Genomic DNA, 26,764 nt, shown 5'->3' on the forward strand with positions numbered 1-26,764 from the left:
GAGTTTTTTCGCCATGTTTTTCCCCTGAAACAGGACAAATGTAATATTAAATACCAAATGCTTTTAAAACTTACATGTAACGCACACGTGCATGTGTACATATATGTATGTATGTCGTGTGTTAACATAACGTGACCTTCTTCCTTGCTGCTTATGATCCCTCATCCTTGAATCCATTTTGGAGGGTGAAGGAAAAGCCCTTGCATCCCTTCACAGCCTCTCCCCCACAGGCAACCTGTGCCACCGGTGGTGGGAGAGGGCAGCGCCGCCAGAGCTGGTGCGTTTGGCTGCCCTTGCTGGGGTGCATGCCCGTCCCCGAGGGCACAGGGGGCTTTGCAGGCGGGCATCAGCCAGCAGCACCGCTGTTGCTGTGCCAGTGATGGCTGTCTGGGTGTTGCTGGCCAAAGGGAGTCGTGCCAGGGTGACTTCGGGGCAGCCAGGTTCTGCTGGCCCGCATCAGATCTTGTGCGGGGATAGAGCAGACCCCGTAACTGGTTGGTATCCTGCCGGTTCAGGTCTCTGCCAGCATTCATCCCTAACCTACCCTCGAGGGGACTCCTCCCTTCCTTCCGGATTCGTCGGGTGCCATGGGATGCTTCCTTACCCTGGGGAGTGTCAGAGCAGAGGGCTGTAAATAAAACATCACAAATTGCTGAGCAAACTTGTCTAACCTAGCTATAATGTCAAGATGATGTTGGCTACTGTGCTTTTGGGCATAAATTGAATTTCTGTCTCTTATTTCTGTTATTATGGTAACTTCAGCTCTAAGATGGTTGTGCAGCTTGGGCTCAGCCTTCGGGAGGAGGCTGGCAGTTCTCGTCTCACAAAAAGTACAGAACAGCAGCTCAGCCTTGCGAGTTTATGTGGTTACACCTCCTCCTTTGAGTTAAGGCGTAGAGGATTTGAGTTCATCAGTTTCCCAGGGACTAGGAGCGGGGAGAGGGGGAAGACAGCTCAGAAGAAGTCCACTGCACTGACACGTGCCTCCGCTTTGGGTGGGAGCGAGGTACCCGGTTGAAGGACAGGGCACTCTCCCCTCCCTCGTGGGCATTTTCATGAAGCGGTCCATGGTGTCACCTGCCTTACCACTTACGTGTGTCTCGAAACCTGAAGTCTGGTTTGTTATTCTAAGGAGATCCAATTGCTTTATGGCACTCTCCTGGGACTCATGGGCTATTCAAAGGTTGACTTTGCCCGATTTGTGCTGCGACGCGGGTGGAAACATTGGCTATGGTGCCCTAAAATGGATGAGTGTTTTTTTTTTTTTTTTTAACAGCAAGGAGGAAAACATCCCATCAAACACGTGCTGCAGGCTGCTCCCAGCGCTGGCAGGAGCGTGGCACTGATGCTCTCACCTTCTCGGCAGGTGTGGGGGGTGAAGGGAGCCTGACGCACGCCCGGAGAGGAGACCCTGGCCCCCACGGAGCTGCCCACCATGAGCCGGGCGCTGCTGGCCGGCAGGATGCAGCCGGAGAGCCGCAGCGTCTGCGTCTTCCTGCCCACCCGGGAGCAGCTCAGCCTGGCTGTTGGGGTGAGTGGCCGGGAGGTCGCGGTTCAGTTTTGTTAGCTCCCATTGTTCTCCCGAAAGCCTGGTGCCGGTCTCCTGACCGAAAGGCTATTAGCCAGCTTAGGGTAATTGGTGCTATGTTTCCTAATTGGGCAGCTTCAAGTCATTTGCAGAGTTCCTTAAAAGTCTCAGTTGTGTTTCTGGACTGGGGGTCCCCTCTGCTCTTTTTCTGTTGTTATTCCTTTTTTTTAATTCTTTCTCAGTGTTTTTGCCGCTAATAATAATCTAGGCATTTTTTATAAAATTGAATCTGAAATGCCTTGACGAGTTAGCAAGCATGTCCAACGCATGACCGTTTTTCTGGCGTTTTAGCTATTTCTGGTTGGTAGTCTGCAGATCTCTTCAAAGACTCTAAGGCAGAGTAAACAACCGTTCAGGGTTTTTCTCCCTCCTTTGAGTACTTGTACACAAAAAAACCTAGAGGTAAGTTGCTTTGTTTCTTTGATCACCGCTTCAAATGCCTAAGTGTGTGTGCACAAGTGACAGCAGAGCCAGGTCAGCTGGCAGCCCAGTGTGGCACGGTGACCACCATGGCACGGTGCCTCTTTGTGCAACACCGGCTGCTCCTTGAACTGGTGAGAAACTGAGCTGACAGAGGCACTTCATGTTCAGACAACAAGCTAGCCTCAAAGATAAGTGCTCTCTTGTGAGCGTGTGCGTGCACTCATGTGTGGGCTGGGGAGGTTTTGCTTTGTTTTGGGTGGGTTTTTTTTCCCCCCTCTGCGATGAGGGGGAGAGAAGATAGTTGAGGTGAACTGTTATTTTAAGCACTTGATTGAAACTATGGCTTTTGAAACTATGCATGCTAATCTTCAAAATCCATGTAGGAATTTTCCTACCTGCTGTGCTTAAGTGTGGCATCATTAACTGAAAGAGCCACAAGGGCTGGATGGAACAAGGCTTTAACAGTGAAATCTGGGGCGCTCTGGGGCTTCTAGGTTACTGGTTCAAACCCAGCCCATCTACCGCCCCAGAAAGCTTTTGCAATCTGCTGGCTTTTGTGCAAGCCATAAAATGATTATTTAATTAAGTTCTTGGTGGCAGGTGTGCAGGCTTGGGTAATGGCCTGTTGCAGCTGACCCTAAATCTCACCTTCTCATAGCTTTTATCAGGGAGGCTGAAGATCCGAGATAGCAGAGCCTGCCCTGCTGCGGGGAAGGTGTGGACTGGTGTGCAGGAGGGCAGTGTGCTGGCAGGGCTGATGCTGTCACCGCTCCTTGCTGCGCCCATGCCTGAGCGAGGCACATGGCTATTCCTCCACCGCTGGGTCATGCTCCACCGTATTAAGTTTAGGCAGCGCTTAGACCATACAGTAAATCCTGGATACCTGCAGTTTATCATAAAATCATAGAATCATTTACATTGGAAAAGACCCTTAAGATCATTGAGTCCAACCATAAACCTAACACTGCCAAGTCCACCACTAAACCGTGTCCCTAAGTGCCCACATCTATGCGTCCTAAATACCTCCAGGGTATTTAATAAGCATAAGAAATGGTCTTTTGCATTGAGTGCTGGCAGGGACAGAGGGAAGATGCCGTGTCCCCGTCCTGTTCCTGTCTGCTGCCCCTCCAAAATGTCAGGGCACCTTGAGCATCGCCCCCTTGTCCTGTGGAGGGGTCCGTGCCACAGCACCCCTTGGTAGCCCTTTTAAAGACATTTTCCCTCCTCTTGTCTGCTGCTCCTTGCTTTGGCAGCTGGGAAGTTGGGAAAATATGTACATGGAGATGCCTGTGTGTGAAAGGGAATAGCTGCCTGGGCCAAAACATGAGACCTCAATGCACAGTTGTGTCCTAATTGCATAAAGAGTGAAACATGACCTGTTACAGCTGGGCAAGTCACCAAAACCAGCTTTTCATTTGGCTTCTGTCTTTACCACAACACCCCTTCAAAACAACAACAAAAATTAAGATTTCGCAGCTAGAGAGATCTTGTTTTTTAAAGGAACATCAAGGCAATTTTCTAGTGATGTTGGTAGAACCCAGATTTAATTAGCACAACCACAGATGATACTTGTGCATTTATTAGAATAATGCCACTACTTAAGATTTCCAAAGCCTTTTAACCTCTTCAGTGTGGAATGCAAATACTAAACAAGCTTGCAGCTCAATGAGGTAGGTAGGAATGGTTATCCTTCCAGCAGAATAAATTATAGATCCTTCCTGTGATAAGCACAGTGTTTATGCAGGTAATTCCTTTCTCCCTCCCTCCCATATAAATTCCACCCTTCCAGATAAGAGTTTACCTATATGTGTTTTATGTGGTCACATGTAGATTGAAAGCTGCTCTTTAAAATGGGTTTGTCTTATGCCCTTCACAGATAATGCTGTTGAAAAGAGAAGAGCAGGAGCCATTTTAAAGTCTCTTCCCCCGTAATCTGGTATCTCTTAATTTTGGTGTTCACCTTTCTGGGTGTATAGATGAATTTGAGGGGGTGGTGATGAGGAAAACTGTCTTCCCGGAACCAACTGTGAACACAAGGAGAAGCAGAGCAGTGAGGAGAACTAGTGGGTGCTGCAGCTCACCAGCTGCCCTGAGGACGGCAAGGCGAAGCGGCAGGTTTCTGCTGGGGAGAACGGACTTCAGAGCACAGAGCAAAGCAGTCTGCCTTGCTCCAGGCAGCCCCGGTGGGGAGATGGAGTATGAGCACCAGGAAGCTTAAGCTGGCTGTGAGCGAGAATGGTGCAACTAAAAATTGTATCGGTTGCACCAAAGATGTTGGAGTGGTATCCAGTTTGTTCAGTTTTGTTTATCTGCCGGCATTGTGGCTTATCTCCCAGATAGTTTTGAGCCTGTTGATCAACATCAGTTAGTTTTTATGACTAGGTTTCTGAAAATTTTCTGGGGTGGTAGCAGCTGAATAAAGGAGAGAGACCTATGCTAGCGAAGGTCCAGCTGCCAACGAGGGGAGCAGGGCAGGCAGCCACCCTACCTGTGTTTGGGTAGTTCAGAAGCAGCCATAGCAGATGTTGCTCCTTGCCTAACTGCTGGAGAAAGGGTGGGAGCATGAGCAGAAATTTTTGGAGGGGAGGAAGTCTGATGAGGTCCTGTGTGTTGGTGAACAGCAAGCGTAGGTCTGCAGTCTTTCCCTTGTTCTGTGAGCAGCGGAGCTGATGTTTTAAAGCATATGGACCAAGAAAAATAGAGATAGGTAACCAATACGCATGAATATTTGCATGGAGAATGACCCTGGAGTAGCAGTGACCTTCTGTAAACTTGCAGTCCACTTCAGTATGGACTACATTTCATGTGTAAAGAAGCCCTGAATCTGACATGGGGCAAACATGAGTATCGGGAAGGAATGATTCATGGCGTGTCTGGGATGGAGCTTGACACAGGAACCATATGCAAAGGGAGGAAAGGCCAAAGAGAAGCGCACAGGTGAAAAATGCAAAGGGAAACGTTGGTTGCTTTTTGCAGAGGGGAAGGCAGAAGGAGGGAACAGTGATTGCAAGTGTAATCGGTATTGCATAGCCTTGAAGGCTGGGAGTAAAACTTGGTACAGAAGGGAAGTGCCAAAAGGAGAATGGACAAGGTGGTAGCTCACATACCTGCTGTGCAAGAAATCTGATTAAATCACTGCTTTAGAGCTGAGTGTCACAAAACATTGAAGTGCTCAGTTCTCTAGAACTAAGTATCTTAAAGCAGGTTTTTCTTCCCTTAGGTGTGAAAGCATGCCGCTTACTTACAGAATTCATCTAATCGTATAGCTTTTACATAGTCCTGTGCTGCCAGTGGCTTTTGTATGCACGTAACCATTCTGGCTAGGGGTAGGTCACCTCTTCCTTAGCGAGTCCTTCCCACGTAGGAGAACATGCTCAGAGCTTGCTCCCTTGAGAAAGATGGCAGATCCATGCCCAACTTTCCCTTCCAACTGCATGTTGTTGGCGGCTGAGCACATACTGCATTTAGGTGTGAGACTGTAAGGGTGCAGTCTCACATGGAAACCCATAATAAGACCCAGGTGTGGTTTTGGGTCTTATCAGAACTGTGCACTACCTGCTCCCCTCCCAAAGCACATATATGCACACGCGTCTGTGTATTGCTGTAGCGCAGTTTTCAAAGCTCCCGATAAAGTGGTAGTGAGTGGCTGGCTAGTGATGCCTTGTCAAGCAGAAGAAAATGAGTACTTAAATGACCTCCAGTTTCCCACTGTCCATGTCTGGTGACATGGTACATCCTGGGGCAGGGAGGGGAGCGCAGCCAGTTTCTGGGGAGTGTGGCACGCCTGCACTAAAAGTGTTTGAAGAATTATGGTGGCGACTAGTTTGATGGTGGTATTAGTTTGTTGGAGAGTTCAGTAGTTGACTTCTGCCCCGTCATCTTTGCTGCTGTGAAGGTAGCACTGCACTATCCCCCCTTGGGAAAGCTGCTCCTGCTAATCTGCATCGTCCATCAGTGGTATACCAAATTTGGAGGTTCTGGCCCATTTCACAGTTGCAGCTGGGAGCACCCAGGGCTGAGCTGAGCTTCTCTGTGTTGGTGGTGTTCTGCTCTCCCCACCCGCTCTCACTCAAAACTCCTTCCCCTGTGCCTCTGAGGGCTGAGGGGTTTTGTTTGTGCCTCTTGTTGTCTGTGTGTCAGTGCTCCTGGGGTGGAGGAAAAGAGGCTATAGGTGGGGGGACATTTAGTGGGGGAATTTTCTGATCATAGTACACATCCAGGTCTGCACATGCAGGTAGCCAGAATCACGCTCTTGCTGGAGGAGCCTATGCTCCGAGCAGCCCTGCTAGAACAGTACATTCGGTAGCTGTGCCACAGCATCACGGCGCTCTCTTACGCTGTGCCGTGCTGGCAAATACTGCCCAGCCTCTGGTCCCCATACGCGTGGGAGCGTATGCTGGCAGCTCTGCTCTCGCAGTGCTTCCTCAGTGCATGCACAGTGTTACGGGGGGCAAGCGTACTGGAAGATCTCTGTGTGGCATGGAAATGGGCAAGAGCTTATAGGCCATTGGTGACAGCTTCAGAAGATGAAGATGTTAATTGCTGTGTGACCAGGAGTCAGCAGGGGACAGAACAAGCTCTTCTGTGTGGGGTACAGAGCAACCTCATCTCTAACCCACGATCTATTTCTGCTCAAACCACGCAGTCTTGTGTTTGTTTGTGTACTTTTGTTTTTAGTTCTCCTGAAGGAAAGTTTTATTTATTGTTTTTTCTCTTAACTGCTCAAAAAAAAATCGGCAAGAGAGTAGTATGTTCATTTCTATGATTACAAACACGCTTTCTGTAAGAGCACCTCTAAATAGCCAGGTAGGTACTGCACAAAACTAGGGCTCCGGCAGTGCTCCAAGTTCTTGTACAAAGATGCCAATAGATAGGAAACTTTAAATTCATGTCTTACTGAGCTGAGCCACTTTGCACTGTGAAGGAGGGAGAATGACATGTTGATTATTATTCTGTGATAATAGCAATAATAATACTGAAAATAAAGCTTGTTATGTGGGGGGTTTTTTGCTGTGGTACCCAAAAATATATTGGCTAATGTAAAGAAGGAGAATTGCTCCATCCAGGTGTGTGAGCCATCCTTAACATTGGATTGGTTGTTTCTTTCAGGTCAAAGCCACTGGACAGGAGCTCTTTCAGCAAGTTTGTGATTTAGTGAAGATTAAAGAGCCTCACTTCTTTGGCCTCAGCATTGTTAAAAGTAAGCAAACTCAATGCACAGAGTAAATGACTTGGCAAATGTCCACAGACCCGCTTGTGTATTTACAGTGTGTGCATATATACACAGCAGCCGTGCCTGCGGGCAATTTGATTGTAATAGGGTCACAAAGTATGTAGATTATGCACAGGCTTCTTGGAGCTCTTTTGATCTTTGGTATGTGGGCAGACAAATTGGGAGAAGGGGGGGCTTTTGTTCTCCTCCTTTGTTCTTATGTTCCACCTCTTTGTGGGGTTTTCTTTTTCTCCTGTAGCTGAGTTGCTAGCCAACATATTTGTCACTGAATTCAAGACTGTCAGTAGTTGAACAGGAGGTGAATTTTAAAAGGACTTTGGGGCTGAAAGTGTTACTTATCTTCTGAAGTCACATGCAAAGAATGTGGCACCAGGGGGAGGAAACTCAGATGGTTTGAGGGGACTGAATGCATGTGTGGGGGATATTGGGTTTTGAAGTATCGCATGGGAAGTGTAAAACTTCTTAGTCCGTGGGTTGAAGTCCAGCCTGCTTGGTCCTACGGCTTAGTATTGACCAGGGAACAGTGTAAGATGATGCCTTAAAGGAGTAAACTGATAGGAGATATTACATTTCTAGGAAGGTGTGTGCATTGGCGTGCCCCCACCCCTCCCAAACTCTTAGTAATTAGAAACGGATTTGTTGTCCTCTTTATCTTGCCTCCCTACATCTCCAAAAGTGTGGGAAGGACTTTTCTTCCCCCCCCAAATTTTTCTCTAGTGTGTTATTATTTACTACTGCAACTCTGGATACTGTTTCATTGAAATGAGAATAGTCTTTTATGAGTCCTTCTAAATAAGGTTTCTTTTGTCTTATGAGTATGTGGGATAAAATAGTTTCTTTTAAGTTTACTTGTCTCGTTTCCTTTCTGCTCTCACTCTTTAAGAACTTTTGCTCTTTCTGAGCACAGCACTAAACTAAGACCAGCGTAAGCTGTTTATCTCTAAGGTTTGTAGAGTCTCCAAGAGATTCCATCAATGTAACTAAACTGGTAGCTAACAAATATATCTGTGCATTTAAACCAGCACAGTTTTTTTTTAATGTGAGGAAGACCTGAATACTCTTAACTTTTTTCACAAATCGACTGTGTTCCTGTGAGTACCCCCCTCCACCACCTTTTTATAACACCAGTTTTTGCCTATTCCACTTGCAGGACCTCTTGGGTGAAATTGGAGCTCCTGTCCTCACCTCTAAGACAGGGCAATTTCATTCCCGTTTTCTTTGAGTTATGTGCTCTTCTCCTGTTCTCCTTGTGTTTCTTTCACTTTTCCCCCTTCATATCTATCTTATTACATGTTTTCTGTACCCGGCTTTTTCCTTCCCTCCTAACTTTTGTGTGGAGCAGTTTCCTTCACCCTGTCAAGCACAGGAGTTCTGGCCACAAAACACCCTGTTGCAGCAGATGCCTTTCAGCCTGTTGGAAACGCAGTATAACTACCCCAACCCAAAGAGCACAATACAGCTGTGCTGACTAGTCCTTAATGTATATTGCCCATAGCTTTAAACATAAACAATCTTCTTCTTGCTTCACAGAAGTGTTCTTCCTTTTTGGAGAAGCTAATTCTTTGCCAAGCTCCTAGAAAAATGTCAAAGAAAAGAGTTGCAGGAGCCCAGTAGCCTGAATTAACCTCTCTTTTTGCTTTGTTTTGTTTTCCTGACTATTCCTCACTCCTGCTTGCTGTGGCTCAGTTTGTAAAGCTGCTTCATTGAAGGCTCCTCGTGCTCACCCTGGCTCCTCCTGACAGCCATCTCCCTCTGCCACCCAGGCAGGTGTCAGGATTTTGGATGAGGAGGAGATTTATTTTTGTTTGTGCCTCTGTTTAAGAAACTGTTGGGGCCAGACAACAGAAAAGTGTCAGCAGTGAGTTTCTCGGCTTGAATGGCCACAGCCACTGGGAAGGCTGCAGCACGCTCTCGAGAGAGGGAGCAAACCTGGTCTGTTTGTTATTGCTTCCTTTGGTCCCTACCTTTAGTCTGTGAAAGTCCAGTAAGCTGCTGACTGGAGTCTTGTGCAGTGGGTTTTAGAGTTTTCTTTATTTTATTTTGTTTTTAAAATAGCTCCAGGTTTATTACGGTAGAGCTGTAGCAAAGGAAGTCTTTTGGTTTTCTGTTCCCCAACTTGATTTCCCACCCCCCTGTTTTGGCCAGCAGACTGGTGATCATCTCCCTTGCTGCCAGTGGTAAGTGAGGTCTCGCTTCTGTTGCAAATGTAGCACTCTCCACCTCTGGCATTTGGAAGTAGCCTTTAAGGCATTGCCCGCTTTTCAGGGATTTTTGGTTTCATGGCAAGCTATCAACTCAAGAAAGAGAAGCAGACCAGTCAGGTTGTGAGGAGGCCTGGGTAAGTTTTGCATTGCCCAGGGTTGTCTTGTGGGTACTTAAGTCAACTGCCTTGGCGGGGCAGCAAGTTGGTGTACGTCCTGCAGAGGCTGCAAAGGGAAGGCGTGGGGCTGGTCTGTGAGGCAAGGGCAGGTTAGATGTCCGAAAACTAGAGATGAAGCGTCTGCGTTTCAGACCAAAGTATTCTTCTGCATCATGCTTTCACCTCTCTGTGCTGCAGCTCTGAGATGTAATTTTTTAAGAAACAACTGCCCTGTTTTAATAAGGGTATATTTCCCGTTTTTTTAATGTGTATTTATTTTTGGTAGTCTGATGCTGCCACATGCAAAACAAGGTATTCTAATCCACCTGCATCCATTACCTTGCTGCTAATTTGTCAACAAAACCCTGACTGTCAGCAGTGGCAAGAGAATGAAAATTAAAGGATTTCTGCAGAATTGTAACCAATCACACTGGGTGGATTATCTGGATTAGGAGCTCATTTGACCTGCAGACATTGTACAGATAGACTAATGCTCAGTTGGTCTCATAGTAAGTATGTGTGTGAGGGGGAGAGGTTGGGGTCCTTAATCATAAACAGAAGTTTAATCCCTAAGTGTGACAGAAATTAAAACAGCACCACAAAGCCCCGTGCAAACTGCAAACTGTGAATGCTGCGAGATCTAAGCTGTAGGTCTTGGAACATGTCTTCCAGCATTCGTTGCCTAAATTCGTTGCCTTCACTTCTGACTGTTACAGATGCTGAGGGCAAGCTTCAGGATTTAAGGTAACAGTAATGGTGGCAGAAGAGCATTTTTCACCCCTTCTGCTCTTGAGCTTTTTTTATTCTCAAGATGAAAACCACTTCAACCAACCGTGTTTGGGGGAAAAATGCTTGCATCTATAAGAAGGTGATTGCTTTGAAAATTTAGTTCAGGAGTGTATATTAATGGGAGGCCACACTGGCACAAAGCTTGGAACATGTTGCTCTTCTAGTTTTGTCACAGATCATCAAGCAGGCTATACCTTGCATGCTGCTGCTGCTGAAGTGTATTTTTTCCTTGTAGCTTGCTCTGTGAAAGACCCTGCAACCCTGCTAGGTTCAACCTAGCTCCATAGGCTTCAGCAGCTGGGTCTTATATTGCAGCTCCTCCTGCGGGGTCAACCTTATCTACTGCCCTGTGGGAGATTTCCCTCATTATCAGAAAGTGTTTGCAGTGACACAAGTCAGTCTTCTTTGTCTGCTGACAATCAGTTTTGTTTTAGAACAGCCAGGCCTCCTTTGTTGTTATAAGCCAGATCCCTTCAATCCTGAATCTTGGGCTTCTCCTTTCCAGGAGCAAACCTTGCTTGACCCAAGCAGATGGAAGCCTTCGATTGGGAAGGAGCAAGCCTGCAGCTCCTACACCCAGTTGCTGTCTCTCTGTGTCCTCTTACCAGTTTGTCAAGCTGGCTTTCTAACAAAACCAAATCCCTTTGCTCCAGCTCCCCTGTCTCAAGGATCATCCTTCAGCTGTTACAGCTATGGCTGTTCACCTTGCCAGACCCATGCCTCCCAGCGCATGCTTAGCAAGGAGCTTGGTGGTTAACTCTGCCAAGACCACTCTGTCTGCAGTTAACTCTTCTGCATCTGTGTAGCCTTCAGTACTGAAGTTCACAGACAGAATACGCTACCATGTTATCTTTATATTATGTGGGTATCTATTATAACAAAAGGTCTCTTAAGAAGACAGATGACAACAGAAACTCTCCAAAATACCCTCTGATGATTACTCCCCAGTCCTTCCCCACTATCCCTGCTTCTGCCTCTCCTCCCTTAAATCTGCTTGGATAGTTGCATCTCCCTTATGAATTTCTTCTGTATTCTAACCTAAGATACCACTCCATTATAATGACTTTCATACCTCAAATGAGTTAAATGCAATGTAAGAAAAACATGTGCAGAAATGTGCCACCTAGAGGGAACTGCAGGGGTTCAGGTGTTCAAGAAGTGTATAATACTCCTTGGAAGTACTTGCATGGTCTCTTCCTAAGAAGGCATTTTTTTGCCTGTACCTGCTGTCTGTTGTTTCTCCTTCGGCATCAGTACAACATCCAGCCAAGTGCTCTTCTGCCTGAGAATTGCAAGGGGTTTGTTTGCTCCTGGATGAGCAATGCTGGAAATGGTTCTGCAGCTCTTCTTGTGCAGAAGAATCCCCTGTGACACTGCCAAAAGTCTGAAGATCTTTGCCTGGGCATGCCTTGTTGCTAACTGTAAGGTGCCAACATAAAATTCCTGCAGTAGCGATCCATCGTCAGGAATGACTGAGCCTTTATCTCAGTCTTCAGACCTCAACAGTTCCTAATGGCCACACGACCTTGGGCTCCCTTTTATTCTTCCCTCCATATACCTTCTCTCCATCCCAGGTAAAGCAACCTCAGCCAGGACCTCCCTTAGTAAAATACCAGTAACCCCTTAGTAAAATAATCAACCAGCTACTGAAAAGTGGATGAAGTTTCTTTCTGTTGGCTTGAAAGGTAACACCAGGAGCACAGAGAACTTATGTAGAGGTGGCGGGAGCAGATTCCATGTGGATAGTGATGTTCCCAGGCCACCAGCACTTTGAAGCTTGGGGAGCTCCACATGCAAAAGGAGTGTGTAGCTGGCTCTTCTTCAATAAACAACCAAAAAAATTCATGCTGGTATCCAGGGAAGCTAAACAGGTTATGTGAGGTCTACAGCATGGGTTATGAGGTATTTTTGAGCGCTGTGGTTTTTAAGCCGTAGCTCTCCCCTAACCCCAGTATCCCTCTGTTCTGCTCCCGGTCTCTTTCCTGTTGCTTCTCAAGGGAAATAGTGGTATTGCCACAAGACTTCTTGCAGCATCTGGGAGAAGTTAAGCGCTATAGCCAAGGATAATTTTTTTTCCCTTTTCTTTAAGGCAGAAAATGCTTGCTATGTGGAACTTTGGCTTTGCACTAATTCATATTTTATTTGAATCCTAATCTTGTGGACTGTCTAAATAGTTACAGTATTAAAATATACTTGACTCAGCCAAAGGAGTTAATAGGATGTTCCTGGCTGCCAGTGGGGTCTGAGCTCTGCCTCTTGGTAGGATAAGACTTACCTCTGTGGAATTTCTTGGTTCTCCTAGCCCAAACACGGAAGGAGAACAGGTTATTGGCATTCACCATTACTTATCTTTTCTGCAGTGAACTTAACCTTTCATAAAAAATGAAATGGGGAGGCACTGGTTAATGGAAAATAATGGCTTTTAGAGTCACAATGACTCAGAAATGATTTGACCGTGTATTACAGACATAAATTTCTATTCCCGTTTTCCCTGCGGTGGAAATAATGCCTATTGTAAATCTGCATCACTCACTGGAACTGTGTGACTTTTTTCTGACTGGAGACCTGGTCTATTACTTTTTTGCAACAATGCGCGTCCTATATTTGCTTAAATATGTAAATGTGCTAAGCTAATTTTGCAGAGTAGGAGCTCTTGAATGTTTGCATTTCTGGTGACTGCTTAATCTGAAGTGAGATTTTTACAGCATAAACTTCATTTCATTTGAGGGCTCTTAAAAGCTGAAATTGGGAGAAATGTGTAAATTGCGTTACTGCAAACTAGCCGGCTGTCCAGATGGGTTTCCTGGGACTGCAGTGCAGTGTACTGGTGTGTTGTGCCAGGTCTGGTACCTGTACACGCATACATGAGGGAACCTTTTAAGAGAAGCTGGTATGATGTATTTTTTAAGCTCACTGACAGCACTGAGACAAGATTCATGAATGCAGTGTCAGTAGCTGCAGGTGAACGGGTGCGTATTTGCAGGTGTGCGTGCTTCTAAGCCAGCTTCTTGGTACCTTTCAGTTGTACTTCAGCTGAGGCCAGTGAAGCAATGACAGTTTGTACCTGCTGAGTATCCAGCCCTGTTTGGATCCACAGATAGGACATGTACTTCCCTGGAAAGGCAGCCAGCTGTGCATTTCTATACTGTCCTTTACAGCACTGCGCTGAGGTTCTGCAGTTTGGTGCCCTCATGTCTGCTAGAGATGCTTGTGTTCAAACCAGAGACAGTTTTAGCATCTGGCAAAAGATCTCTAAATTGCACCACTAATCCAGTTTAAGGAAAAAAACCCATAACCCACATAGGGCTGGGGAGGGAGATACCTCTGTTTTTGTAGATGGAGGCTTACACTGCAGGTTGACATTCCAGCAATATTAACTTCATTAAGGCAGGAATGCAGCACTGCATTCTTGCACGGGAGGGAGGACGGGAGGATGCTGGGCTGAGGCCGGGGAGGAGTGGGACTCCCAGGGAGAGCTGATACATCCAGGTGTCCTCCTCCTTCAGCCTAGCTTATTCTTGGGGTTTATGTGCACCTCTCAGTAGGCATGATAATGACCTGGAGTCCTCAGGCTTCACATCTGGGCCCTCCTAGAGTCATCTCTCTAACCTAATTAATATGACAGAGATACATAGGGGCTGTGGGGTGTGGGTAACAAATGGCTTTACTACAGTGGATCTGCTCTGTCATCCTTTTCCCCTTTCTGTCCCAGTATCCGTGTGTGATGGGATGGCTCGGGGTATATCACTGCACTTGCTGTTGCCATCTTTCCCTCAAGGCTGAGGAATAATTCACATATTTCCCTAAACGCCTCTGGGCATGGGATCATTCCTGAGCGAGAAGGAAAAACTGACCCCACAGCTTTTTACAGCCGTGCAGGTTCCCTACCCTCTTTACAAGATGGCAGCTTAACACGGTGGTGCTGGCAGAACCGACACAGGATTTACCCAACACTGCTGTGCCATCAGGAGCAGCCCCAGTCCCGCTGTGGGAGCCTGCAGTGGAGCGAGCGCCCTGCCCTGGGACTGCTGAAGCCCAGGGAGCGACTGGGTGCCGTGCTTGTGTTATCCCGCTCCTGTCGCTTGCTGTGCAATTGCTTCCTAAATGAGTTTTTATTTACTTTTTAAGAAAAGCTTTGCAGAGAAGCCTGTCAGCTTGGCAGCTGACAAAGGACAGAGACAAGTGCAAGAGATGGACCAAACCCATCTCTCTCGCTGACAAGGACTCCTATCAACCTTTTCAAGGCAGCATTATCTGATCTTAATGGACTTAGAGAAGCAAAGGTTGGAGCCAGCATAGCCCCCCAGCTGCCCTATCTTACAGGCATAAAGTGAAGAGGCAGGTACAAGATGCAGTCTCTGTGATGCTAAAAACCTCTTCCTCTCCTTGTCAAAATAGCAAAACAACTTCTATATCACCTTGTGTGCTACAGCACTTAAATTCCCACCACTAAAATTTTCAGGAATTTTGTACAGCCAGTTCAACAGTGCTGTTAAATGCTGTGTTGTGTATGTATGTGGCATGTCAAGCAACATGGTAAGCAGAAGTGTAATTATATTAAAATTACAGCTGCAATCAGTACAATGCAGGAAAGACCATAGAGGTGGAACAGGACTTTTGGGGGATTATCCTCTTTATTTGTGTCCAGTGTTACTGGTATTTTACATAAGGCTTCCTGTTAGTGTGGTGTGTGGACCAACTCTGGCTAACACCAGATGTGGTTTCTCTCACTTGAGGTGGGAGCTGAAGGAGGTGGCAATAGGGGGTTGTTTTGCTTGCTTGTTTTTTAAAAGCTTACAAAGGACGTATTTGCTGTATCTGCCCCTGTAAGGAACTGGAATGCTCTGGGAGGATGGCTGCGAGGTAGCTCAGAGCCCCCTTGAATACCTGCTGTAACACTGGCCTCTGCCAGTCCTTCATCTGCTGTTCAGACACGAGTGCAAGCTCTCATTTGGTTGTAAATCTCTGTTAGAAAAATTTCACCTCTATTCTCCCCTTCTTTTTTTTGTTTGACATCAGAAAGCAACAGCCAAAGCTTGGAAGTCCAGACTGGTCTTCAGGGGTGGAAGGTTTTTTGTGAAGCGTTCTTTTTTTTTTTTTTTTTTTTTTTTTCTTTTCCTCTTTTTCCCTTTTTTTTCCCCTGCTCCTTTCATGTCTAAGGAACAAGCTCTTTAACTTGGCACTTATGTCACCTGTCAAAACACTTTCCTGGGCAAGACCAAAGAGTAGAGGGACTGGTCAGGTGAATGTGCTCAGCTGGCATTGCTGCTGAAGCCTGAAACGCACATCAAGCCTTTTTTTTTTTTTTTTTTTTGTTAAGAGACTTGACAAGAGTCAGGGAAAAATCTTTCACTGGCTGAGTTGTTTGGATTTGATAATTGGTAAGCAGTGTTACAAAACATTGGCTTTGAAAGCAGCACAAAGCTCTTTCAAGATGATGTGCTCTTCAGGCTGTCTCTTGTTCACCCTCACCTGGGTAGAGAGCAAGTCCTGGTCCTTTGAGGCAGGCCAGGTTTCCCTTCCTTTCATTCATCTTTTTGCTGTATGAAAGAAGTTGGGTGTGAGCAGGAGACACCAGACCTTCTGAGGAGGGCGTTTGGGTTTGGTCCTCTTCCTGCTCACCGTTTCAGAGGATCCCATTCATATGTAGATGATGAAACCTGTCAAATACCTGACTCTGTCCACTTGCTTATGCCACGTTGGACCATGGTGCTACATGATGGCAGAGTAAAAGTTTGGGTAGGGCTTGCTTGTTTAATGATAATGAAAACCTGAATCCACTAAACTGACAGTACAATTAGCTTAGTAAGATGATGTTTCCCTTCTGTAAGCGGCTTCTTGCTTATAAAGCAAGAATTTTGCATTTCTGGCTGAGATGGTTGGGAAACTTTAGCTCAGCATCTCTTGAATCAAGACATAGCTGACCTTCCTTCCATACTGTCTGGAGTAGCACAGGTATTTGAGAGACTCAGTGACCTCTCTTTTCCCTGCCCTGTCTATTCCCTGGTCAGCTTTGTTTTAAAGCCTATCACTTGGAAACAACATGTTCTAATACTTCTAATACTTCATCTAAGTATTGAATGAATAAGAATTTCTAATTCTTTAACATTAAATGCTTTTTTCCTCTTGTCTTTCAGATAATGAGTATGTTTTTATAGACCTGGAGCAGAAGCTTAGCAAATACTTCTCAAAGGAATGGAAGAAAGAGACCACCAAAGTAAGACAGATGTTTAATTTCAGAGGCTACTGCTTTGGCATTGGACTACACAGTGAAATGAAAGCTCTTAAACTAAGGTCCATAAAGCATTTCTTGAAGATGGTCTGTAGAATGCTGTTCAGTAGCAAGATGCAGTGACTTTTGCACAGCAGTACAATTAATTAAAAGAGCTAAAACAGCCCCTTACACAACTTTACCTGAGCAATAGTAGCCACACGGTTGCTGCTTAGCTGCTACAGGAGTGGAGGTCAGTTGGTCAGCCTTCCTTTTGAACTTAGCTGAGCCCGTGAAGAGTCTGAAGACCTCATTGTTGTCCTTAAGCAGAACAGCCTAAAATGACCTTTTGTGACTTGAACCTGATATGAGGGAGAGGGCTGGAGCTGTGACTCTTCCAGAGTACATGCAAAAGGAGAGTGGAGCGAAAGGAAGGATATTTCGTTCGAGAAGAGTCTTAGTTCTTTAAGGCTAGCCAGCCCTGTCAAGGGAGGGAAAAGCTACATGAAATAAAGACAAGCCTATGTAATTGCTTAGTGCCGGTCATTCAGACATGATAATGCCTGTTTGTGTGTGTCATTATTAGAAGAGCTGCAGTCTAGAACAAAGTGTAGTATGCAGTTACGTTCAGATGTCTTAATTAGCTCATTATGACTTTTTCCACCTTCCTCGAGGATTTTCTTTTGCAGAGTAGGCACGATTGCCATTTCTGCTGCTTAGAGAAGTTTGCAGATGACTAGTGAGGTTCGGGGATCTCTTATCCCATACTACTTCTCCCAAACAAGTGAGGGTTACTTCAAAGACAGCTGCCAGTCGTGTGGAGGGCTGTCTGTCCAGCCAGCGAGGGTTTCCTGAGGCAGGTGTTTCTGGTCACCTCGGGATGTGGTACGCTTTGTGGTTGCTTTGAGGCTGGATTCTTGCAACACTTTTTAAGTCAGGATAAGTGTTGAACCTCTGGTGTGAGGTGAATCATAAAAGGCTGAATGAGTTGCCATTGGCAGTACTGAAGTCTGAGAGGAGTTAGGCTATTGGACTGGGTTAGCAGACAGGGATTTAATTCCTATGAAGAGATTTCAGGTGGAAAGCCCAGTCCAGCTGATTATATAGGGTGACTATGGACAAGTTCCAGAAATACAATGTAAATATTTGCGTGATGATCAAGAAGTTACCATCTGCATCAGATGTGCATGGCGTGCCACGTACCTTGTCCCAGTGAGATGGATCTGACCAGCAAAGCCTTGGAACTGCCTGTATGAGCAAAGTTACCTGTATGAACGTTGAAGAAGCAAGTGGCAAAGTAGGAAAGATGAGAGAATGAGCTAGTAAGATAAGGTGTTCCTTCCCCCCCACCCCTTGTTCTTTTTTTTTTTTTGTCTTTTTTTCTCCTGTTTAAACAAGCCTGTAAGTCTGAAAGGTAGACTGTAGTTAAAACAACAACAGAACTCTTGCTGGCTTTCTTCTAACAGACATCTTCAGTGTGAAGCAGACATCGGTGTCCTCTTTTGGTCTGTGGCTGCAGAAAGGTGTGAATAGCTAAACATTAGCCCTGCCAAACAAAAGGCGAGGAGTTAATATCAGGCTGGTGCGGCTCAGCCTCGGGCCGTCAGTGCTGAACGCAGCAGCGCGTGTGTCCCTGCTGAGTGATGTGGTGCGGCGCAGAGACGGCTGGTTGCTCCTAGGTGCGCCCTGGAAGCGCCGCGGCCGTGCCAGCCTGGCACGCTGCCCTGCCGCCCAGCCTGGTGCTTTGAGGGAGGCTGTGTTAAACTTGCTGCGTTCAGCGCTAAGGCGTCTGCCAGGTGCTGAGCTAGGTAACCCTGGGCCGGGCTGGGCATCCCCAGGCTACGCTGGGACTCTTTTATATCTGATCATCACCCCCACCTCCAAAATTTTCTGCCCTCCCTAGGGTGTTTTGCCGTTCAGCCTCTCTAAATGTTTTATGATGCCTCATTGTTGTGAGCCTCTAAGACAGTCAGATCCCCCCCAAAACTTGCCGAGAGCTAAGAGTAGAAAATGAAGACCAGTATGGCGATTGAGCTTGGGAGACGAGAACGTTACCAGACAGGGTTACAGGAATTTTGGATGCTGAACTTTATTTAACTTGTCTTCTCTCTCTGCTCTAGGGAACAGAGAAATTCAGCCCTCCTTTTGTTGCGTTCTTTAGAGTACAATACTATGTAGAAAATGGAAGAGTAATAAGGTAAGTTCCCTTCTGTGGTAGTTACTGTGTTTTTAATTATTCACTGTGTTCTTAAAAGGCAAGAAAAATAATGTTTCTTTGTTAAGCTCATCTCTGGGAGCTCACAGAAATAAGCTTAAAAAATCCACTTGTTTTTTGCTTTGTTTCTTTTAAAAAGACCTTCACAGACTTCCTCACCCAGCTATGAATGTTTTCCCCCTGAATCATACTCCTTATCCCTAGGAAAATTGTGACTGCTTTTCCATCTGTGTTTAGAGAGGAGGTTGAATGACGACAGTATCAAAATATGTTTAACCCTCTTTTGCTTGCATCTTTCGGTTGTATGAAAAGCATCAGGTGAATATACCAAAAATAGCTATTTATACTCCAGAGCACATGCTAATAATTTTGGATATGGTTTTTGTTTCTGAGCAATGCTCTGTGCAGTCTACTCCTGGAAATGGACTTTTGTAAATGGACAAAAGAAACTACTTCATAAGTTAGAGAGTCTTGCATTTGTAGTCCATTCAGATGGAACGCAGGCTGCACTCAAAACACCACCACCCTCACCCACAGTACAGAACAAAGGATGAGGTAGTTGAAAATGAACAACTGACAGAGTTAATTTCCATCAGCACTTCTGGCGTGGCTGTGACCCCAGGGCAAGCCAAGAGCTGGGATCATTTGGGTGGATTAAAATCTTTGCCAAAGTTTCGGCATTTGTTTTCATCTTGAACAAAGCTTGGTGTTTTTTTGTTTTTCTCTCTCCATAGCCTTTCATTTTGGATACAGGGGAGTCTCTCTTCTGGAGTCTGTTTGGCTGTTAAGTGTTTTGTGTTTAGTTTTGCTTTTAGGTACAAAGGGAGATTGCATATCATTCTACCACGCCAATGTACGTATCCTTTAGTGTCAGAAGCAACTTTCTCTTGCACTAGTAATTGGAGAGGTTTGTGGAGTCATGCAGAGGTGGTTACATGGCCCCTTGAAACTACAAACACACTCACACTTTTACGAGCAGACTGTAGTGTCCAGCACCTCATCTATACATACGTGTCAGCAGCCCGCTTCCCATGAGCTCTTACAGCGAGGAGTGTGTGGGTTATCAATGCTACGTGATAGTTACGCGTTATCAGGCTATCTCTGTTTAGCAGCTTGAGGAAGAAGACAAAAACATGCCCAAGGCTCCTGTGTCTTTTGATCTACCTTGCAGGGAATTAGCTGTTGAAAAGTACCTTGAGCCTAAGGCAAGGTGAAATGAAAAAGCAGTGCCAGGTTTAGAGGGGAAAGGAGGACAGATGTGCAAGAAACAGAACTGGGATTCAAGGGGGTTTACTCTCCTGAGTGCTACAGGCTTTCCAGAGAAACAGAAGTGCTTGATGTAGTCAGTCTCCAAAACAGGTGTGACGTGATTTTCTTTCATCTGCCTTCTGCCCTAACTTCTTAGATCTCATGCTCTTCAAGACAGAAGCTACCATTTCCCATGTTTGTACAACACTTAGTGGGAGAAGACCTTGATCTTGGCTTGGTGCTCCCTACGCACACATAACTGTTGTCAGGGTGGCATTGGCACACATCAGGAACGTCAAAGTTTAATCCCTCCTCTCAGAATGAAGATGTGTTTGAGGGGCCTTATCTGAGCTTGAACTTTCTTTTCTTCTTCAACTAAATTTGCCTTTGTGTCTTGCAGTGATAAGGTGGCACGGCAGCTCTACTACTGCCATCTCAAAGAGCAAGTACTTATGTCTCGGTGCAACCACAAAGAAGAAATCTACTTCTTGCTGGCTGCCTACAGCTTACAGGCAGACCTCGGCAACTACAGGGAGAAGGTCCATGCTGGCAAATATTTCGAACCTCAGGCTTATTTCCCGCAATGGGTAAGTTTCGGGCGATCTTTCTGTCAACAGATTGCCCACCCAGCAGGAGCTATGTCAAGGTGGTACCTAACTGCAGCCATGCATCTTCCCCAACTCCCACTGCAATGATCAGGCAGAGTGGTAGAGCATCCCCCTGAATTTCCCTCAGCAGGTATCTCCTCTCTTTCCACTGGATGTAGGTGCCCGTTCCTTCTGGGCTCACTCATCAGTGAGGTGGGTGGTATGTACCCTTCCTTGGTGAGGGAATGTGTTGGTGTCAAATTAATAACTAACTCCAACAGTGCGGCTGTCTTTGTTTAATTCTTCTATGGCTTAAAGGGTTGTGTGTTTGCAGTAGTACATCAGCAAGATCTGCACAACCTAAGCTCTACAGAAAACCTAGGGCTGCGAAGCCAAGTCCATTGCCCCTTGTTCCTATCTCTGCAATGCTTACCTCTGGGATGGATAGACACAAACCCTAAGGGGTAGTACTGCTGTGCAGTGCCTCTGGTGCTTACTTTGTCATTAATCTCTGGCTCAACTGCAGTAAGAGAAAAGGGAAGGGCCTGGAAATGGGTTTATGTGTTTGTTTATAAGCATGTGCACATGGGCTTCTGCCCTTCAAGAGTAACAAACAGCTTATAAAGCCAAGAGTTGGCTTAGTTGTAAAATGAAGGCAAATTAACTAAAACTCTGTCAGAGCTGGTTACCTGCAGAGAGTTCTCCTCTTGTGGTAAAATGTCAAGAAAACTGTTGATAAACACTTTAGCGTCCACAAAAATAGAAAGGGAAGCTAGATTTGCTACAGACACATCACTGTAATGTCTGATGACGTCTGCTGGGGCAGGATGTTCCCTGGGACCTGCACAAACCCTCCTCTGCCACCTGAGTTAGGTCTGGGGCCCCCTTCTCTGCTCTGACAGCGGATTTTAGCCCAGCGCGTGCCTTGGAATAGCTGTCAAAAAGCCCAGATGCCTCTGGTAGCTGGCTGCTTGTCCTTAGGTGAGTCATGTCTCCCCTGAAATGTGGCACTGTCCCCTGCTTTGGGGAGAAGGTTCAGAGCAGTGACAGGGGTTGTGTCAGGGAGGCAAGGCTGGTAGAGTCTCTTTTATGCACAAGTCCCAGCCTGCCTGCCTGGCTGTGCAGAAATGCGCCTTTCTCCTGGACAACAGGCCTTCATCCCATGCCATTCCTCGCTACGGGGTGCCTGGCAGGAGGTAGCTAACAAAGGGCTGGAAAAGGTGGGTCTCATGCGTGCCATTTCTGGGGCAGTTAAAAGTCTTATCACAGACTATTGCTCATCTGGCAAACATTGCAAAGGCCAAGGCAAAGCCTGGCTCACCTGCGCTGAGCCACAACCCCAAGCAAGTATGTGGGTGATTTATTACATCATTACAAAGAGCAAAATCTGGCAGGCATGGGGACGCTTCTCTCCCTGCCCCCGGGCTCCCGTGAGGAGATACTGAGCAATCTCCTCCTCCAACGCGATCTCTTCCTCCAACGCGTGCTTGAGATGATTTGGCCGAGGGCTGCCCCAAGCCTCGTGCTAGTGAGGAGAGGCGGTGCTGCCCTGGGGTGATCAACCCGGCTTTGAACTGTGGAGCTGGTGCGTCTCTTTCTGCTGATGTTGCGCAGCTGATGGCATCGATGTTGTCTTCCACCGAGCCCAGCCTTCCTCATGGGAGGGCAACTAATCCGGCAAGGAGGGCAGAGGTGTTACCGAACAGAGTAAACAAGGGGCTTAATATAAAATGGAAGTGGGAACTGCGTGGTGATGGGGCCTGGTTGTTTTGAGCCAGGGCAGGTTGTTCCTGGCAGGATGTTCTCGGGTACCTAGTGGCATCTAGTTTTAAATGCCCCCGATAGTGGGGGATTTTGTGAATTCAGTCAACACTCCTCTTATCTGTCCCTGCTGCTCGCAGCCTGGACGGGGCCAGTGTGGCACGGGAGGGGGCCAGGCTGCCCTGTAGCCTTGTATGGAGAGGGCACGTGGGCAAGCATGGGAACTGGGTACTCGCAGGGCCAGAGCAAAAGGCCCACTGTAGGTTTTTCTACTGCTTAGCAAAGCCACGTGCCTGCCAACCACTCCTGACAGATAAAAAATACCTTGAGATAGTGTTATCCACCCCTTTGAGGATGGAAATGCTAAATAAGCCTAATGTGTAGTTTCTGGTCTTTAAAGGACCACCTAGCATTTCTGCAGTGTTTGGAGATGTCGCTGTTGATTGTGTTGGCATGCAGGGCAGTATTTGTTATCTGCCCGTAAGCATTTATGGATGCCAAGAGTTAGGAAAACTAATTCCAGTACTTAAAAATGAAAAAAGCTGACACGACCTCTGTAGTCTTGGTCTGTTATGATTTTGCCATATAGGATCTGTTTGGAGACATCGGTATCATCTGGGCTGCTTTAAATGCTTATCCTCCAGGGAGGTAGAGGTGAACATGGACTAACATCTTGAGGGACCATATGAACCTCCTCCACCTCCAGTTTCTGCTTTGCTGTTGATCACAGCTGCCTCCTGTGAGGATCGCTGAAGAGTTGCTGACCTGTTTGTTTTCCTTGTGGTTTAGATAATTGCGAAGAGGGGGAGCGACTACATCTTGAAACATGCCCCAGAGATGCACCGAGAACAGCAAGGGCTGAGTGCTAAGGAAGCGGTGCTGAAATTCATTAAGGAGTCCTGCCTGCTGGAAGATGTGCCCGTCCACTTCTACAGGCTGCAGAAGGTTAAACAAAGAGCTTCTTATTTTTAACTTCTCTCCTGTCATTAACTGGGTGCACCATTGCATTTTTCATTTTCTGTTTATTTGAGGGACGGTTGCCTCTGATTCAGAGAGGCCAAACAGGTCTAAAATGTTCAGCCAATGAGGCCTGTCCCCACAAAGAGATCTGTTGCCGATATACAGGTATAGCTGGAATCTAGTTTTGTTCCTTGGCCAAGAAACTGGCCACAGGAATGGCAAAACTTAATTTTTGTCCCTGCCTGTCAGTAGACTCACACCAGGGAAATCACTGGGAAGCCTTTTTTTTTTTTTTTTTTTTTTTGTTGCAGTCCGCTGAAATGGTGACAAGAGGTCAGCCAGCTTTCACACAAATCCCATGTAATAACTGAAGGTGACACTAAGTCATCCCAACTTTCTTATCCCTCTCCCCCTCCGACCCTGTCAAAGTGGTGGTTGTTTTTTCAGCTGTATGTCAGTTTTTTGGATTCCTGGATTGTTGCTTGTCCCTGAGTCTTAGACTCCTTACCCAAGCCTGCTTAAACAGAATGTGCTTCGTTTTCATATGCTAAGAGAGTTTAGGTCTAGAAATAGGACTAAAGAGATGTTTTCTGTTTGACTTAGGTGAGTGCAATTCGACTTGCTCATGCAATTAGGAATGGCTTGGACCTTTTGCAAATGGAGATAATCCACTGTGTCAGACTCATAATTAAACTTCTTGGTTGTTTGTGCTCAGTGGGAATTATGTCTGTGAGGCATCAGTGTCCTTTGAGCAAATCTAGCAGCTCTCGTTACTGGAGGAACACGCATTTTCTGGAGGAAATAAGTTCCAGTTTGGTCTGTAGTCCAGGCTTCGTTTCAGTTCCTCGCAAACCATAGATGCTCCCCCTACCTCTCGTGTCCTCTCTGTTTTGATTCTAATGCTATTAATGATGCAGTCATAAGAAGGTTGGTTACACTTGAATGCCATAAGAAATCCAGCCGGCAGGACACGATACAGTTTTTATCCAAAAGCACCGGGGCTGTGAAATTGGTTGCTCTTAATATCCAAATTCCTGTCTGACTTTAACTTATATTTTACGCATTGCTAACTCCTTCATGTGTTGTTTGATCCACAATGTGCTCTTCTTCCTGCCATGTGACAGAGGTATCTCATCTCGTGATGAGAAATCCTCCTCCTAGGTGACACCTTGGACACAGAGCTCCCGATCGAGCGCACAGGGGTGCCAGGTGAAGTTGTCGCTGCGCTGGCTGCCCTGAGATTTCAGAAGCAGTCACTTTTGTCTTACACCCTCCTCATGGCTGCTACTGAGGTTGGGAACTCCAAAAGAAAACACAGCACTGAGCCCCATATCTCTCCTCCAGACCAATACCGATTTACAAAGCTCTTTGCCCTTAGGAGGCAGAAAGCATTTCTTAGTGATTTTAAACTGGAGACATGGATGGTACCAGGGGCAAAGGGTGAGGTAGTGTGATGGCATAAGGCTTGTGTCTTGACAAGCCAAATAAGAAGAGAAAGTTTTGATGTAAAGTTTGAGCTCTGTGAGCCCATAAATTTGTACCCCCAAATTTTCTTCCTCCTGCTCCTCCTAGCAAGAAGAGTATGTATTCCCCTCCCTAACTCTGCCATGCCAGGAAAGACTGAAAGAACTAATTAATGATATTTTTTGGTCTTCAAGCAAAGGAATCTCATTAGAGACCGAGTATGTCATACCAAGATACAGCATGAGGAAAAACAAGGCAGTATTTCAACCCAGCCACAAACATTTAAAACCACCTGCTCCCAACACTGAGATCAAAAGGTTAGAAGGAAAGTCCCTGTGACTCTGGGCATTGATTTGGCTCCCTCCTGGCCAAGGGACACCTAAGGTCCAGCAAGTCCCTGGATGGGAACAGCAGTGCTGTGGCAGGGAGAAGGGGACAGGCGTCCCTTCTGTTTCAGGCGCTCTGTCACCCAGAGAGCGAGAGTGGTACATGTTGATGGGGACAGCAGAGACAGCGCGTGGCAGCATGAGAGGTTACAAGGTACCTCTGAGAGCAGTAGTTGTCCGTGCCCTCAAATCACTAAAGCTACAGGATTCCCTGTCCAGGGCAGCTAGCGTGTTTGTTGGTGAAATGCTTGAGACATCCAGCATGAGGGGATTTTAGGTGTAGATATTTCACGGGTCAACAAGGCAAGGTGCACTTTACAAACACAATAAAAACTAAATGAGCCGATGGCATCTGCCTGATGAGCAGTCCTGCTACCTCTCCTGCAGTAGGTGCCAGAACAAGAGCGTGGTCTTTGTAGATTAACCTTTGACTCCAGGCTCTTCTGTTCTTTTAGGATAAGAAGGAGGATCGCCCGACAGTTATCCTGGGCCTGACCCTGAGAGGAATGCACATCTATCAGGTAACAGACTGCTGTGAAAGCCTTCTGGAGTAGCATTAACTCTGCCCAGCTCCCCTGTGCTCCCCCCACCACAGCTCCTCTGCCTCCCCCTGCGAGCAGCAGGCTCCGCATATCTCAAATTCTTGGTTGTTTGCAAATTCTTTGCACATCGCTGACTCCACCCTGTACCTGCCAGTCCCTGTGTCACTCTGAGTTTGATGTGTTGCAGGAGGTGAATCATGTTCGCCAGCTCCTCTATGACTTTCCCTGGTCACACATCGGGAAGCTGGCGTTCCTGGTGAGTATGACGGAACAGAGGCCATCTGGCAGCGGGCTGTCAACCTGGGACCTGGCAAAGCTGTCGGCCTGCCCGCACTGCCATGTCAAGTCAAGTCCTGTCACCTGTACGCACAAGACCGCAGCTATCTCTGGTAGCTCTGTGGCTGAGAACGTGCTCTTCTTCATTTCACTGGTATCTCTCCTCTTTATGCAGGGGAAAAAATTTGAGATCCAGCCAGATGGTTTGCCCTCTGCACGGAAACTGGTTTACTACACGGGTTGCCCCTTCAGGTCGCGGCACTTGCTGCAGCTCCTCAGCAACAGCCACCGGCTCTTTCTGAATATCCAGCCAGTGTTGAAGCAAATCCGAAAACTGGAGGAGGCTGAAGGTACGTGATGAAAGAGCAGGTGACTTTGGTAAGGGGAAGAGTACAGCATGTTAGGCTCTGCTGTTGCTTCATGGTGGCTGCTCTCTATCTAATAAATGGTGTTTCTGCCTTATCAGGAAGCTGGTGAGACAAACAGAGGTGTTAGATATGTTTCAAGTCCATTACTGGGAAGTGTTTGTGGCTCCCGCATTGCTAGACTGTGATCAGAAAGTGTGTGTGTGAGAGCAGTACAGGGGGAATCTCTCCCTTTGAGTAACAGGAGATCCTCACTCTCTGTGCTCCCAATTTGTGCACATTTGACACATGCTTCTGAGTGGAAGTAATTCTGAATAAAAACCTTTCCATTTGGATAAGATCTTCTTGTGTTAAAGC

The 26,764-nt window shown here is 46.5% G+C and overlaps 1 protein-coding gene across 1 annotated transcript in view; it reads left to right on the top strand.

The window, feature by feature from the left end:
• Positions 1-1,435: 1,435 nt before the first annotated feature.
• FRMD1 (FERM domain containing 1) overlaps positions 1,436-26,764 on the top strand; it is a gene marked incomplete at its 5' end in the record, with an annotated part of 30,985 nt that continues 5,656 nt past the window's right edge. Inside the window, 9 exons of the mRNA XM_082305986.1 lie at positions 1,436-1,531; positions 7,121-7,211; positions 16,530-16,609; positions 18,724-18,800; positions 20,467-20,653; positions 23,204-23,359; positions 25,680-25,745; positions 25,954-26,022; positions 26,218-26,392. Of these exons, the coding sequence (XP_082162112.1) occupies positions 1,436-1,531; positions 7,121-7,211; positions 16,530-16,609; positions 18,724-18,800; positions 20,467-20,653; positions 23,204-23,359; positions 25,680-25,745; positions 25,954-26,022; positions 26,218-26,392 (997 nt within the window). The remainder of the gene's footprint in view (positions 1,532-7,120; positions 7,212-16,529; positions 16,610-18,723; positions 18,801-20,466; positions 20,654-23,203; positions 23,360-25,679; positions 25,746-25,953; positions 26,023-26,217; positions 26,393-26,764) is intronic.

The sequence above is a fragment of the Platalea leucorodia genome (genome assembly GCF_965183815.1).
Source record: "Platalea leucorodia genome assembly, chromosome: 3".
NCBI lineage: Eukaryota > Metazoa > Chordata > Aves > Pelecaniformes > Threskiornithidae > Platalea > Platalea leucorodia.